This window comes from Ixodes scapularis, unplaced genomic scaffold (assembly GCF_016920785.2).
Source record: "Ixodes scapularis isolate PalLabHiFi unplaced genomic scaffold, ASM1692078v2 PGA_scaffold9__187_contigs__length_104089568, whole genome shotgun sequence".
NCBI lineage: Eukaryota > Metazoa > Arthropoda > Arachnida > Ixodida > Ixodidae > Ixodes > Ixodes scapularis.
Genome location: NW_024609884.1, coordinates 31,625,963 through 31,638,554, shown reverse-complemented (window position 1 = coordinate 31,638,554; position 12,592 = coordinate 31,625,963). Strand labels below are relative to the sequence as shown.

General features: G+C 44.6%; 1 protein-coding gene across 1 annotated transcript in view; it reads right to left on the bottom strand.

Annotated features, from left to right (window-relative positions):
* The window catches only part of LOC8034362 (dnaJ homolog subfamily C member 7), a 97,309-nt gene extending 88,803 nt beyond the window's left edge, over positions 1-8,506 (bottom strand). Inside the window, exon 1 of the mRNA XM_029968491.4 lies at positions 8,355-8,506. Within this exon, the coding sequence (XP_029824351.1) occupies positions 8,355-8,437 (83 nt within the window). The 5' untranslated portion in view covers positions 8,438-8,506. The remainder of the gene's footprint in view (positions 1-8,354) is intronic.
* Positions 8,507-12,592: the final 4,086 nt, after the last annotated feature.

Genomic DNA, 12,592 nt, shown 5'->3' with positions numbered 1-12,592 from the left:
AACAGAGATAGTGCTTCAATATACTAAGATGTAAGTGTTCAGTCACAAAGCACAAACAAGTGCGTAAAAATAACTACATTCTTCTTTTTTCTTTTTTCATCAAATCTACACGTGGCTATATTCGGATAGTGACTTTCGAGAAAGAACGTATTCTCAAGTTTGTGCAAGGCCAACTGACACTCGAAATGTCGAAACAGACAATTTGGAAAGTGCAAGCAATAGCTAGGTTATACTCGTTCAATGATATATTATTCACAAAACTGAAAAGTAACGACAAAAGTAACGTCGTTACTTTCATCGTTACCTCAGAAAAAGTAATAGAACTACAGTTACAAGTTACATTCTCAAAAAGGTTACTAGTTACCGAAAAAGTAACGAAGTTACAGTAACGCGTCACTACTTAAGACAGAAATAGTGACACCAGCCTTTGATGCGTCGCGCGATGACAGCGCAGCAGAGGTTGGTTGCACTATTTCTGCACGGGACGCGGTGCCGTCGGGTCAAAAACCCATCGAATTTGTGTGGTTTTCCAGAAAGCCGTATCAAAGAGCACTACGGAGATCAACAGAGACGAGGGCAAGAAGGAGCTCCCCTCTTATCAAGACTCTCTTTTGTGCCCCCCCCCCCCCCCCCCCCCCCGGATTTGCACTGGCGTCGCTATTCCCCTACCAGATGATTATAGAAGATTAACCCATCACTCTAAATTTTTACAAAAGCAGCTTCCCTCTCCTCCTCTTACATGGTCAAAAATATGCGATATGACGCCAGTGCAACCCATGTATCAGCTTTGACAATGTTTGCAAAAATGTATATCAGGAATTACTTTCCTGTGGTGAAAATAATTTCTTACTTTATTTTATGATAGATATACGGCATTTCACTTCTATGCCATCTTGTGGGGTAAAATGGTTTCCGGAGTAAGAATAGTTGACTTGGCACTACTGTCACTGCAGCTTACCAGTACAACATTGAATAAATGCCTAGGGCTGGGTATCAATTAAAAATTGTAACAGGATAAATCTCCACCCTTTAATAGATTAATCGGTCGTGTTAATTTCCAAGCATATAACGCCAAAAAGACAACAGCTCTTTGCTTTTTCGCTTTTTTTTTCCTCCGTGATTAACGCCGGAATATGTATTTTCAACTGGGGATAAACAAGTGCAGTTGAGCACAGTCGAAATATACTCAGATTATTAATGCACCGGCAAAAGCATAACACGAGTTGTTTAATATTCGCCTATATGAGAGAGTTTCCCGCTTCCCCACAATCATCCTTGCTGCACTAGGCAGGCGCACAAAAAATGTTGCACCAAAGGATTTTTTTTTTTTAACGACTGACACAATATTCATTTTTCATTCATTCATTTGTTTATTTTTTGTGCTCATGAACAGCTTGAAGCCATGATAATGATGCACAGTTAACATACAGCAAAAAAAAAAGAAGTATAATTCTACAAATTGACAATAGAAAACTTGAACGCTACAAAGATGGTTATAGATTTGTAAGAGAAAACTTGAACGCTGCAAAAGATGGGTTAAAAATGTCAATGCAAGAATCATTATAAGTATTATACAAGGTCTGAATATGTGTCATGGGGCAGGATCGGAAGAATTCATTAACATAAAATGGAAGAGAAATTCGCAGAAACCTTCTCGGAACATGAATATTTATCAATGAAGTTAGGTCAGGGCAATCAATGACTCCGTGAAGGCATTTGAACAAAAATATAAGATCTCTGTCGCGTCGTCTGGCACTCAAAGTATAACAATTGTATAGCTCTAAAAGTCTTCTATATTCAAAGTAAACAGTGCAACCAACATAGCGGTCGTAAAAAATTCGAAAAAAATGTTTCTGGACATTTTTAATCGACTCTTGGTGCGTACGCCCAATAGAATTCCACACGACTGAGGAAAACTCTAGCTTAGACCTAATTAACGAAAAGTATAACTGCATAATACAGGCCGACATGGAAAACTCGCGCGTAATTCTGGATATGACACCTAACGTACAAAAAGACGCATTGACAATGTTATTGACATGTGTATTAAATGACAGAGAAGAGTCTATATAAACTCCAAGATCACGAGTGCAATCACCCTTTGCAATGGGGCATTGCCGAGTTGGTAACAAAAATGAAAAGGCCTTAGCTTCTTAGCAAATGACATAACAACAGTCTTAGCGGGATTAAGTGTCAGCCTGTTGAGACTACACCAATTGCTCACTGATTTTACATCATCCATTAGTTTCACACAGTCCTCTACAGATACTATCTGCCTAAATAACTTGATGACATTGGCGTATTGCAGGATTTCTGAATGTAGAACACATGAGCGAAGTTTGTTAATGAATATATTAAAAAGAATCGGTCCAAGAATGGACCCCTGGGGAACACCAGACAGGGTGACAAAAAGCAAAATATGTAATTAAAGAAGCCCTGCGATTGCTACTGTAGTTTGCCGTTTGTCGCGTTGGCTGCGGAACGATACAGCGATTCATCCAGGATTTTCTGTTGACCAGCTGACACCCCGACCCGTCACCATTCAGTAGAACGACGCGCTGCTGGCCCATTGTAAAAGTCGGCTGCATTGAAACGATTGACGTACGTAGACCAAGCTCAACGACGGATTATGAAATATGTGCTTCCAATAGACGATATGCGAAACTGCTTGGTGGTCTGGCAGCACTGTGCATCAGATGGTAGCATCAAGTATCCCGAGTTTCGGTTTATTAGCATTTCCAGGCAAGGATGCTCTGCCACTAAGTTCGATTCAGAACCTTTATTAATGCGAAAGCATTAACTGTCCCACGGAGTGAAGCCGGCGTTGTCTGTAGCAGCGAAAAAGGGCACCTAAATCCCCCCCCCCCCTTCTTACAGGCTCGCGCATCCTCAAGTTCTCTTCTTTTCATTTTACAATAATAGGCATGTTCTTACAAGCTTTGCCCCAGTGCTCGAGCACACTAGCCACATCCATGCAAGGCTGCTTGCTTTCATTTGCAACGATGTGGCTAGACAGGATTACCAGTGCAGTTGGAAAATGTGATGACCAGAAAAGGACAATGACTATAATCATGAATCACATATGTATATCCTTCAGCGAAATGATTGAATGACAACACTAATGTATATTCATCTGCTTAAGATGTACATTTCCACTGAGAGAAGTTGCAGTATACAGAACCACGATATTTACAAACAAGCACATGTTTTCCCACACTGGGTGCAGGCACTGCACGTGCGCAGAAGCCAGATTCGCGAGAGACGAGTCTGCGCATGCCACTGCGGTGGCGTGATGTCAGGAGAGTCGAGTTGGAGTATACACGATTGCTTCTGGACTGCACAAATATGTTGTAAATAAAGCATGTGGACGTCAACGAAAGCACTTATAAACCAACCTCAACATTTATCGACACATGTCCCATGTTAGAATCATGTCCACATGCTACAAAATCTGTAAGTACAACTCTGAAAAAAGCAAAAAAAAAAAAGCTTGAGGTGTATGGGGCTGCAAGTTATACAGAGGAGTAACAAAAATTATAATATCACTTTGCACATGTGGCATGGCAATACTCATTGACGGTTTAATAGCACAAGAGCAAGAAAGGTCATACAGCACAAACATATGCCACCATTATAGCCGCGTCCCACTAGAGCGACAGACAGCAACAAACGACAGCGACACCGACAGACAGCCTGTTTGTCGGAGTCCGCCGTCCCACCTGGCGGACACGACGCATAACACGGGGGCAAGGAAACTTGTTTTCTAGTGGGACTGGAGTTGTTGACAAAACACTTCAAAATATACAGACAAACAGTCTGGCGACGCGGTTTTCGTGTTTTCCTCTTGTGGCATAAAACGTGCCGACAAACACGGTGAAAGTGGAGACAATTACTTTATTTATTGATTATAGCTTCCGCTTCTCTTCGTTTGCCGTTGGCGACTTTCCGCAAACAGTCGTGACAATCGACATTTTGCTAAGGCGAGGCTTTGCTAAAAAGATTGAAAAATAAAAATGCCTCAGTCGGTACTGCCTCGAGGGCACACCCGATTTAAAGCCAATTCAAATAAAAATGAATTGCATCGTATGATCAAGTGGGAATTTTCAGGAAAAGCCAATTGGAGTTAAATGGGGATAAAGGAAACCATCAATCGAGACAGCCAGTGGAACGGCCCGGGAAAACCAACCGGTACTAAAAGTACCCACAAGCTCGACTCACTGTCCAGCTCTGCTACTAAGACACGAGTGCGTCTCACAGCGGGTCCGACGGTCACTGAATGGCAACCATGAACCACACAGCCCCGTCGAAGTGATCACTTTTATATCCCTCGGCTCCCCTGGAGACCACCCCCGCAATCCTGCGGGGAGACCAAGCCCGCCATCCTGCGGGGACGGCTCCCTACTTGGGAAGACACGAGAGGCACCACCTTTATGACAGCCTTCCCCTTGTATGGATGCCTCGTCTCGGATCACCACGCAGCGCCACACGTACCGCGTCACACGTCACCCACTCCACGTCCTACTACCCAGATGTCAACACGCTTCACGTCACACTTCCATCCCTTTTCAGTTCAGGTCGTCACACGTCATGCGTCCACACATCTGGGTCGTTCCACGTCATGCGGGCTCACGTCGTCCCCACGTCCCACGTCTCGCATCACACGCTGCGTTCCCCGCCTCAGGGGCTCCGTCCTCCATTGGGGAAAGCTAGGGTTTCCAGGCCCTTTTTGTCCCCCCCGTCCACATAAGGAACCCCAAAGCTAGGGTTCCCCACCCCAGGTGGGGGGGTTTTCGCCAGAGCCTCCGTTGCAGCAATGAAGCTGGCAGGGTGCACCACGAGCAGGTGGAGGTCGACTTCCCACGCGGCGACAACACACGTCAAACTTTTTCTGAACTAGAATACCCGAATCATTCCTTTTTTGGGCCGTTCGAGGCATTCTAGGTGAGCACCATGGAATTTCACGCCGATTTTGAGGATGTTTAAAACTTCATATTCGAATGATCGAGGGCAGACGTTTTTTGGTGGACAATACGGCATCCTGATTATCACAGAACGTGATGACAAGTCTCTCGTCTGCCAGAATGGCTTGCCGCGGAACGTCGTGTCCTACTTCGTGGTGAGCGGTCTTACTTTGGTCACTCCTTGCACATGGGTGCATCAATCCTGATGCAGGGGTGTAGACTTCAGCGTCTTGAAGCACCACCACGCGCACCAGGTTTTCGCAGGCAAAACCAGCCACAGCAAATTCCCTTTCGCAACACGAACGCCCGGCGCCTGCCAGTAAGCAGCGCCCGCGACCACTACGTGCAATCGAGGGACCGGAACCGTGGGGCCGGGAACGAGGAGTGGCCGCCAAGGGCTTCTCGTTCCGGGAGGAAGGATAGAAGGGTGGGAAGGGAGGCAACAGAAGGCACAAGCGGGCGAGGAGGATAAGCTTGTCTCCGAGAGATGTTCCTCAGTGGGACTGCTTGCTGCGCAACGACAGACAAGAACTTGTCCGTTGTCGATCGTTTGTCGTCGCTTGTTGCGGGTGTTGGTCGTTGCAGTGGGACAGCATCATCGACACGGAACTTTGTGGTGTCGTCGGAAAAAAAAACGGTGTTTGTCGCTCTAGTGCGACGAGGCTATTAGAGGCATATTGGTGAGACAGCTATGGATCTTTTTCTTTCTTTGCTGCTCACTGCATATGCAGTGTTTTAAAGTAGGACTAGGGCTTAAGGACAGAAACATGTGTTGCAATAAATATTTAAAAAATTGAAATATGGTTGTGGGCCAAATTTTTTTTCATGTACTGACCATTGAAACCTTTGACACAACTGCTGGATGCTTCCTACTGCATTCATCCTGACCAAGAGAAGTCCCATGGGTGCTAACACTTCCAATGAGCTAATTCGCAGGGGGAATGTTGACAAAACAACCTGTAAAAACTGCCAGAAATCTGCTGGTGGAAGTAACAACCTGCAATCAAAATGAGCCTCATGTATGCTTCTTCCAAGCCCAAGTAAGCACTAACAAGCATACCAGTCTACATTCAATGTAAAAAGGCAGAAGGCGGTCAATGAAGTGTCAAAACTTAGGTGTGAAGGCCGCTTTTGAATTGAAAACTGACGGAGTATACATAGCTTTCACATGACGTCACTTCCTCTACTCCCGCCTTCCGGCCGCTAATGCCAGGTACTGAGAAGCAGATGCCGCCGCCGCACGATTGCGACTTCGCTACAAAATTTGTATGGCCCGTACAGCGCGACGGCGAAAGCCATTCACCATGCATTCTGCCCTTCCTATTACGAAGAACTTGTGGGCCCCACACGGGCTCGGTACGAGTCTAAAGTGAAGATGTGCACCGGCGTCGATCCATACACGCTAGGCGTCAACGCAGACCCCACTCCAGATGCGGACGTGCAGCCAGCCATGACGCACATGGGCATAATTAACTACCTGGTTTTGTCGACGAACTATGTGTCGCTGCAACAGATGAAGGCCTTCAAGTCCCTGGATGCCCATAACTATTTCACGAGTGGATGGGTGAAGAGCCTAAAAGCGATGCATCTCCCATCAAAGCGTATCGTCATGCTGAGCGAGGCGAGTTGACAGGCAATAAAACGGAGACGAAGAGCTGAAAGTTTGCCTGCAAACCAAAAGATATGCTCGTACTTGCCGTATTAGAATTCGCAGCACCTTAGCTCGGTAAACTCGGCGCCGCCGCAACATTATCCACACAAGTGTGCCACAAACACTACACAATTACAGAAACACTGCGAGAAAGGTAAAAGCACATCTCTGCAGTGCGACGCTACCAGACACCAAACAGTGCCTTGGCCGCTATGGCAATGTGCACAGGGTACGAACAGAAGCATCCAACAATCCACGTATAGTTGAGCAACGTATTTCTTAGCGATAATGAAGTGACGTCCGCTGCTGTCCGAGAAACGACAAAGCCAGAGGCTTTGTCGTTTCTCGGACAGCAGCTTTGTACGCTCACACTGTCACGTTATCACCTTTGGTAAACGGTGCAGCCATACATTTGGCTCTGTGTTACTCTGGTCTGCAGGGGACTTGCTTCTGCTTCGGCTGCCGAACATCGCGCACATCGGCATGACTGCACCACTGCGATTGCGACCGCACACCAGAAGAAAGAAACGTGCACTATGTGCACCGCGAACGCCGTAGCAACACAGCTAACGTTGCCGGCACCAATCCCAAAACTGTGTCAGTACCTGGCAATGCCGCTGACATATTCCATAAACCCCGGCTGTAATGTCCGTGAGAATGATGTATACTTAGAAAGTCGAGCACACTGGTGAAATGATTACATATGCACCAAAGAGGTGTATGGTACACGGACAAACTCTTGTGTCATCTGTGTTTGTCCATGTTTATCTGTAGAGATAGTATACCCCATATTTAAAGAGGCATTCAAGCTTCAGCTGCTTCGAGTCAGTTAGCATCAATATGGCCACCAGTGGCAAAACAGGGAGCTCTGGTAACACGTGTATTTTTCTTCTTTTTTTTTTTTTTTTTTTTTTTTTTTGCACGGGCACATACCATACTTCGTTCAAGATATATCGATAATTCGAACTCTTACAAGACATCAGTATCACGAGCGTAGTCTCCCGGTGAAAAAATTTTACAATATCGGCCAGATATTTTTTCAGTAACTCTTCATAGCGACTTTACTTCTTGAAATATCTTGCAATCGAGGCAAGGTCAAACGTCGCAGAGACAAGTGTGGGGCATGACTTCATTTGGATCAAGCTTCCACTACAAGAACTCGAGCAGCGCGACAGGTGAGCTCAAAGGTTACACGCTACTTTCTACGGCCAACCTTACATGTAGTAACCTCCCAATATCACGAGATTTATTTCGAAACAATAAGCACGACGAGAACCATCAGGCAAAACCAAGTGCCGCAATACAACGCACAAAAAACATAACGATGATTAACGTTTCATAATCACAGACCAAAACACGAGGTCGAAATGCATTTCCTCGGGTGCAGGCCGAGGGGAAACAAGAGCTGAATCAGCGAAGGCACGGAGGTGCCTGAACAAGCTTCCGAAACCGGACTGCCTTGTCCTGAGTGCAACAAGCGCAACGGTTATGAACACCGGACCGACTTCAGACAAAGAGCAACAACCCCCCCACCCCGAGTTCGAAGCTCCGTGCGTCGACATTACGCGTGCAAGCATCCCAGTCGTAACGATTCGACGGCGAGACGCTGACAACCTTCCTTCCCGTTCTCCGATGTTAAGGCTTAGGTTTATCCTGGGCATACGGCGCTTTCGTGGCACACTGCGTGAAATATCCGCGACTATTTACAAGGCCCCCGAGACACATACGAGTCGACAACTTACTTTTGTTTCGAAGGAGGCGGATTCGGGACCAGCTCCTCGAGAATTTGAGGCTCGCAATCCATCCCGTCTTCCGCAAGCGCCATGGCCCACTACACGCAAACAATGAAAAGCTAAGAAAATCTAGAGATGAAAAATGTAAAGTTGAAAAGCAGGTTGCGCCTAGCGCCATCTAGTTGAAAATTACAGAAGTTATCACATTTCTACCAGCTGACTCCACCAGGGTGGGTAACGGCGCTCCGTAGTTATCCGTGGTCTGATCCGTGGCAGAGGCTCTGATCCGTGGTAAAGCCCCTCGATATGTTTTCGTTTGTCTTTACAAGTAGCGCCAAATGCGCGAGCGCACGTGGCCCAGGTCTCGAACGGCCCTTGGAAGCAAATGGCGGCGCAGCACTGAAATGAGCGGCCCTTGGAAGCGAATGGCGGCGGAGCACCCGCTCGTGGCACGTGTCTTGCGCATTTCCACAACAATGGTTGGCGGTACTTGTGAAAACACCTTTATCAAGGGGCTTTAAGGGGGGACACTACCCAAAAAAGTAAATTTTTGAACCACTTGTCCAATTTAAATTATATCTACAGGGCTTGTTTCTGTTTATGTTGAGAACATTTCTGCCAATTTTTGTTAACCTGGGTGAAGTACAAAAAACATTGCAAACATTCAAAGACGAAAGTGGGCGTGTCTGGGTAGGAAAACTATCGTTTTGAAATTACTTATAAATTTGTCGTTTTCATGTGTTACATTGCATTAGGACAGTTCAGAGCAGATAACTATGGAGCTATATTTCTATATTATACCATCTTTCATGACAAAAAAGCCACATAAACACAAATACAGTTTTTTTAGATTTCCATCCTTTGTCCAAACTTTTAGTTCTTGAGCATGAAAAATGACAAAAATAAAAAAATACAAGCTCATAGTTATCTTCTCCTTAAAATTTCACCTCACAAAAATTCATAAAAATGAATTCAAGTTGCGTAATAACAAAACGATAGTTTTCCTAAAGTGAAATTTATGCCAAAAAGTGGAATGGAGAAAAATGCGTTCAAAGTGCTCCAACCTCTGCCTTTTCTTTAGCATCGGGGGACCGAAAATATTTTATAAAAAATTAACTATGCAGTGTATACTAATGAAACTTTCTGGGAATACTCTAGATGTTGGTGGATGCAAATATGACATTTTTAAAAATCAACTTTTTTTTGCAGAAATAGTTTTTTCTGGGTAGTGTCCCCCCTTAATCCGTGGTAAAGTCCCTCAATGTTTTTTCAAATATCCAGGGACGTTAATCCGTGGTAAAGCCTAAAGCCCCTCTATCCTGGGAAAAGTGGCGCCATTCATTGTTGTGGAAATGCTCGAGACACGTGCCGCGCGCCACTTCTGGGAAGATCATGGCGTCTGAAATCTACGAAATCTAGCACAGTCAAGCACAGTGCTGCGCTGTGCCGCCATGATCTTCCCAAGTGCTGCACGTTCCTCGTACACCGACGCACATTTCGCTACTTTTAAAACATGAAGGGGCTTTAATCCGTGGCGATCCGTGGGATCCGTGGCGGCTCTGATCCGTGGTAATCCGTGTCTCCATGGCTGATCCGTGACTAGGAGTGTTGCGAACCGGTCGAAGGTTCGGGTCCGACATGGTGCTCTAGGCACTCTAGTTCCGACCAGGCTCGACTTTTTCGAACTTCTTGTGAAAAGTTCTACAAAGGTTCGACTCACGTTCGACTGCTATGTGCATGCGCGACATGCTGGCCAGTTGGCTTCGGTTTGGATGGTGATAGCTAAGGCATGAATTAAGGGCAGCACTGATTGGTTGTTTCAGTTAATACAGTACAAAAAAATTAAGTTATTAACTTCTTCAGTGATTAGAATTAGTTTCTTTTAATTGCAACAGTTCATAGAATTAAATTCCCCCTTGCATAAAAAAAAATATATATATTTTGTCTAACTGGATTTTTAGGTCGAACTTTCAGGAGTTTGACTCGTTCGAACCGGTGCAATGAACCTTCGAACTTTAACCAGATTTGACCGGTTCGACTTTGTGGACAGTGTGGTGAAGTTGGCGGCATATTTCCGGCACCGATTTGATGTTTGGGGGTCATGGCCAATGACGTCATGGTTGTCAAAATAATGGCACTGCTTGTTTCGACATGTAGGACGTCATAATTATATTTACTGTTATTTTTGATAATATTGGGGTTGTGTGGATATTTAGACAGCGTGTAGTTGGTCAGCCATTTCAAAGTTGGGACGAGTCGCTCGCTGTAGATGAGCAATTTAGCCAGTGCAGCAAGTGCAGTACAACTGCTAGCCTGGAGTTTTTAATAGGGATGCCGCAAACTTTTTTCGAACCGAAAGTTCGATGATCGAATCAAGCAGTTCGAAAGGTTATAAAGATTTCGAATTTTCGAACTTTCCATATCGAGAAATTCAACGGAAGTCGAATTTTCGAACTTGTTAAACTAAGAAGTTTGACGCTTTTCGAAATTTCAAACTTATTACGCTGCAAAATTCGATGCTTGTCGAACTTTCGAACTTGATAGACTAAAAAATTCTATGATTTTCGAACTTTCGAATGTCTTGCACTAAAAAGTTTGAAGCTTTTCGAACTTCCTACGCTAAGAAATTCGATAATTTTCGAACTTTCAAACTTATTAATCTAAAGAATACGAAAATTGTAGAACTTTCGATTCCTGAAAAGCCAGAAGTTTGATGAACTTCGAAGTTTTAGGGTAAAAAATTCGAAGTTCGTCGAAGTTCGAAAGACCGACTTCAAGTTGTGTCAGCTTCTGTGCTTTTTGCTCAGCGTTTCTTCCGTCTCGGAAAATAAACCTCCAAAGCAATTACAAACTAAAAAATTGTCAAGGTGTAGGCGAGCTGGTGTATGTTGATCATGATGCAAAATCCGAAGACTGGGAAGGAAATTCGAAAGAGATAGTGTAAGAAGAAAGAGAAAAGGGGACAGGACATCGTCTCAAACTCAGCTGAGTTGAGACGTTGTCCTGAGCTGAGTTATCAGCTGAGTTGAGTTTGAGACATTGTTGTGAGCTGAGTTTGACACGTTGTCCTGTCCCCTTTTTTCTGTCTTCTTACACTTTTTCTTTCAAAATTCATTCCCAGTATCAGGATTTTGCATCATGTACAAACTAAACCTACTATATGCCAGCGTCACTCGGGCGGCGTTCGAGTGGATTGCTACCAGCGTGCAAGGGGGCAGGGAGGCAGTTTGCCAGATCGCTTCAAGATTTTTCTGAGCCTCAACCACCTGCCTGCCCCTGGCCGCTTCAAACAGGATGAGTATCGTTAAACAGTGCGTTCGTGTGGTCACTACTGCGTGATGCACGTTAAAGACCCCCCTCCCCCGGGCTGGCGGTCACAATTACTGATCTGCACACGTCACACTCCACTGGCAAATAATCTAGCACATCCGGGACACTCGTCGTCCCATTTAATTGCCTGACCAACTTCGTGCAGTCTAAATATCACACCCGAACATTTCTGAACCTGATTTCGTGAAAACCAGTGAGGCGTGAAAACGTTAAGCGCCGTTCACACTCTTGGGACCGAGTATTGGGTGCGCTGCAGCGGAGCTGGTCCTAAGAGATCGCAAGAGGCTTAAAAACTGGTCTGGTCTCTCTCGGTCTTACTGGGTCGCAAGAGTGTGAACGGGCCTTTATTTGAAACAAACTGTGGCGGAACATGAAAACCGGACTTCGAACTTTGCGCACTTGGACTTGAAAAAAATTCAAAACCTAAGTTTTTTTTTTTTTTTAATTTAGCGCTAAAAAAGTATTGAAACCTTCGAACTTTTCGAATTTTATGTAGAAAGAAATTCGAAATCTTCGAATTTATCAAACTTTATTTCTACAAGATTTCGAAACTTTCAAACTTTTTTTTTTTTAAATTTCGGATCTAAAGAAATTTGAAACATTCGAATCTCTCGAATTTCAAGTTAGGAAAGTTCGAAATCTTTGAATTTCTCAAACCTCAAGTAAAAAAATAATCAAACCCAAACTTTTAGAAACCGTGAAAGTTTCGAAATCGAAACTCGACGTTTTTTGAAAGTTGCGAATTTTTCTAATTCGAATCTCCGTACGGTCGAAAATATCGAAACCTTTCAAATTCGAACATCAGTTCGGTTCGAAAATATCGAAACCTTTCGAAATCGAACCTAGGGTGGTTCGCGGCATCCCTAGTTTTTAACATGTACCAGGCAGTAGTGGTACACAATCGCACGCTGGTACAA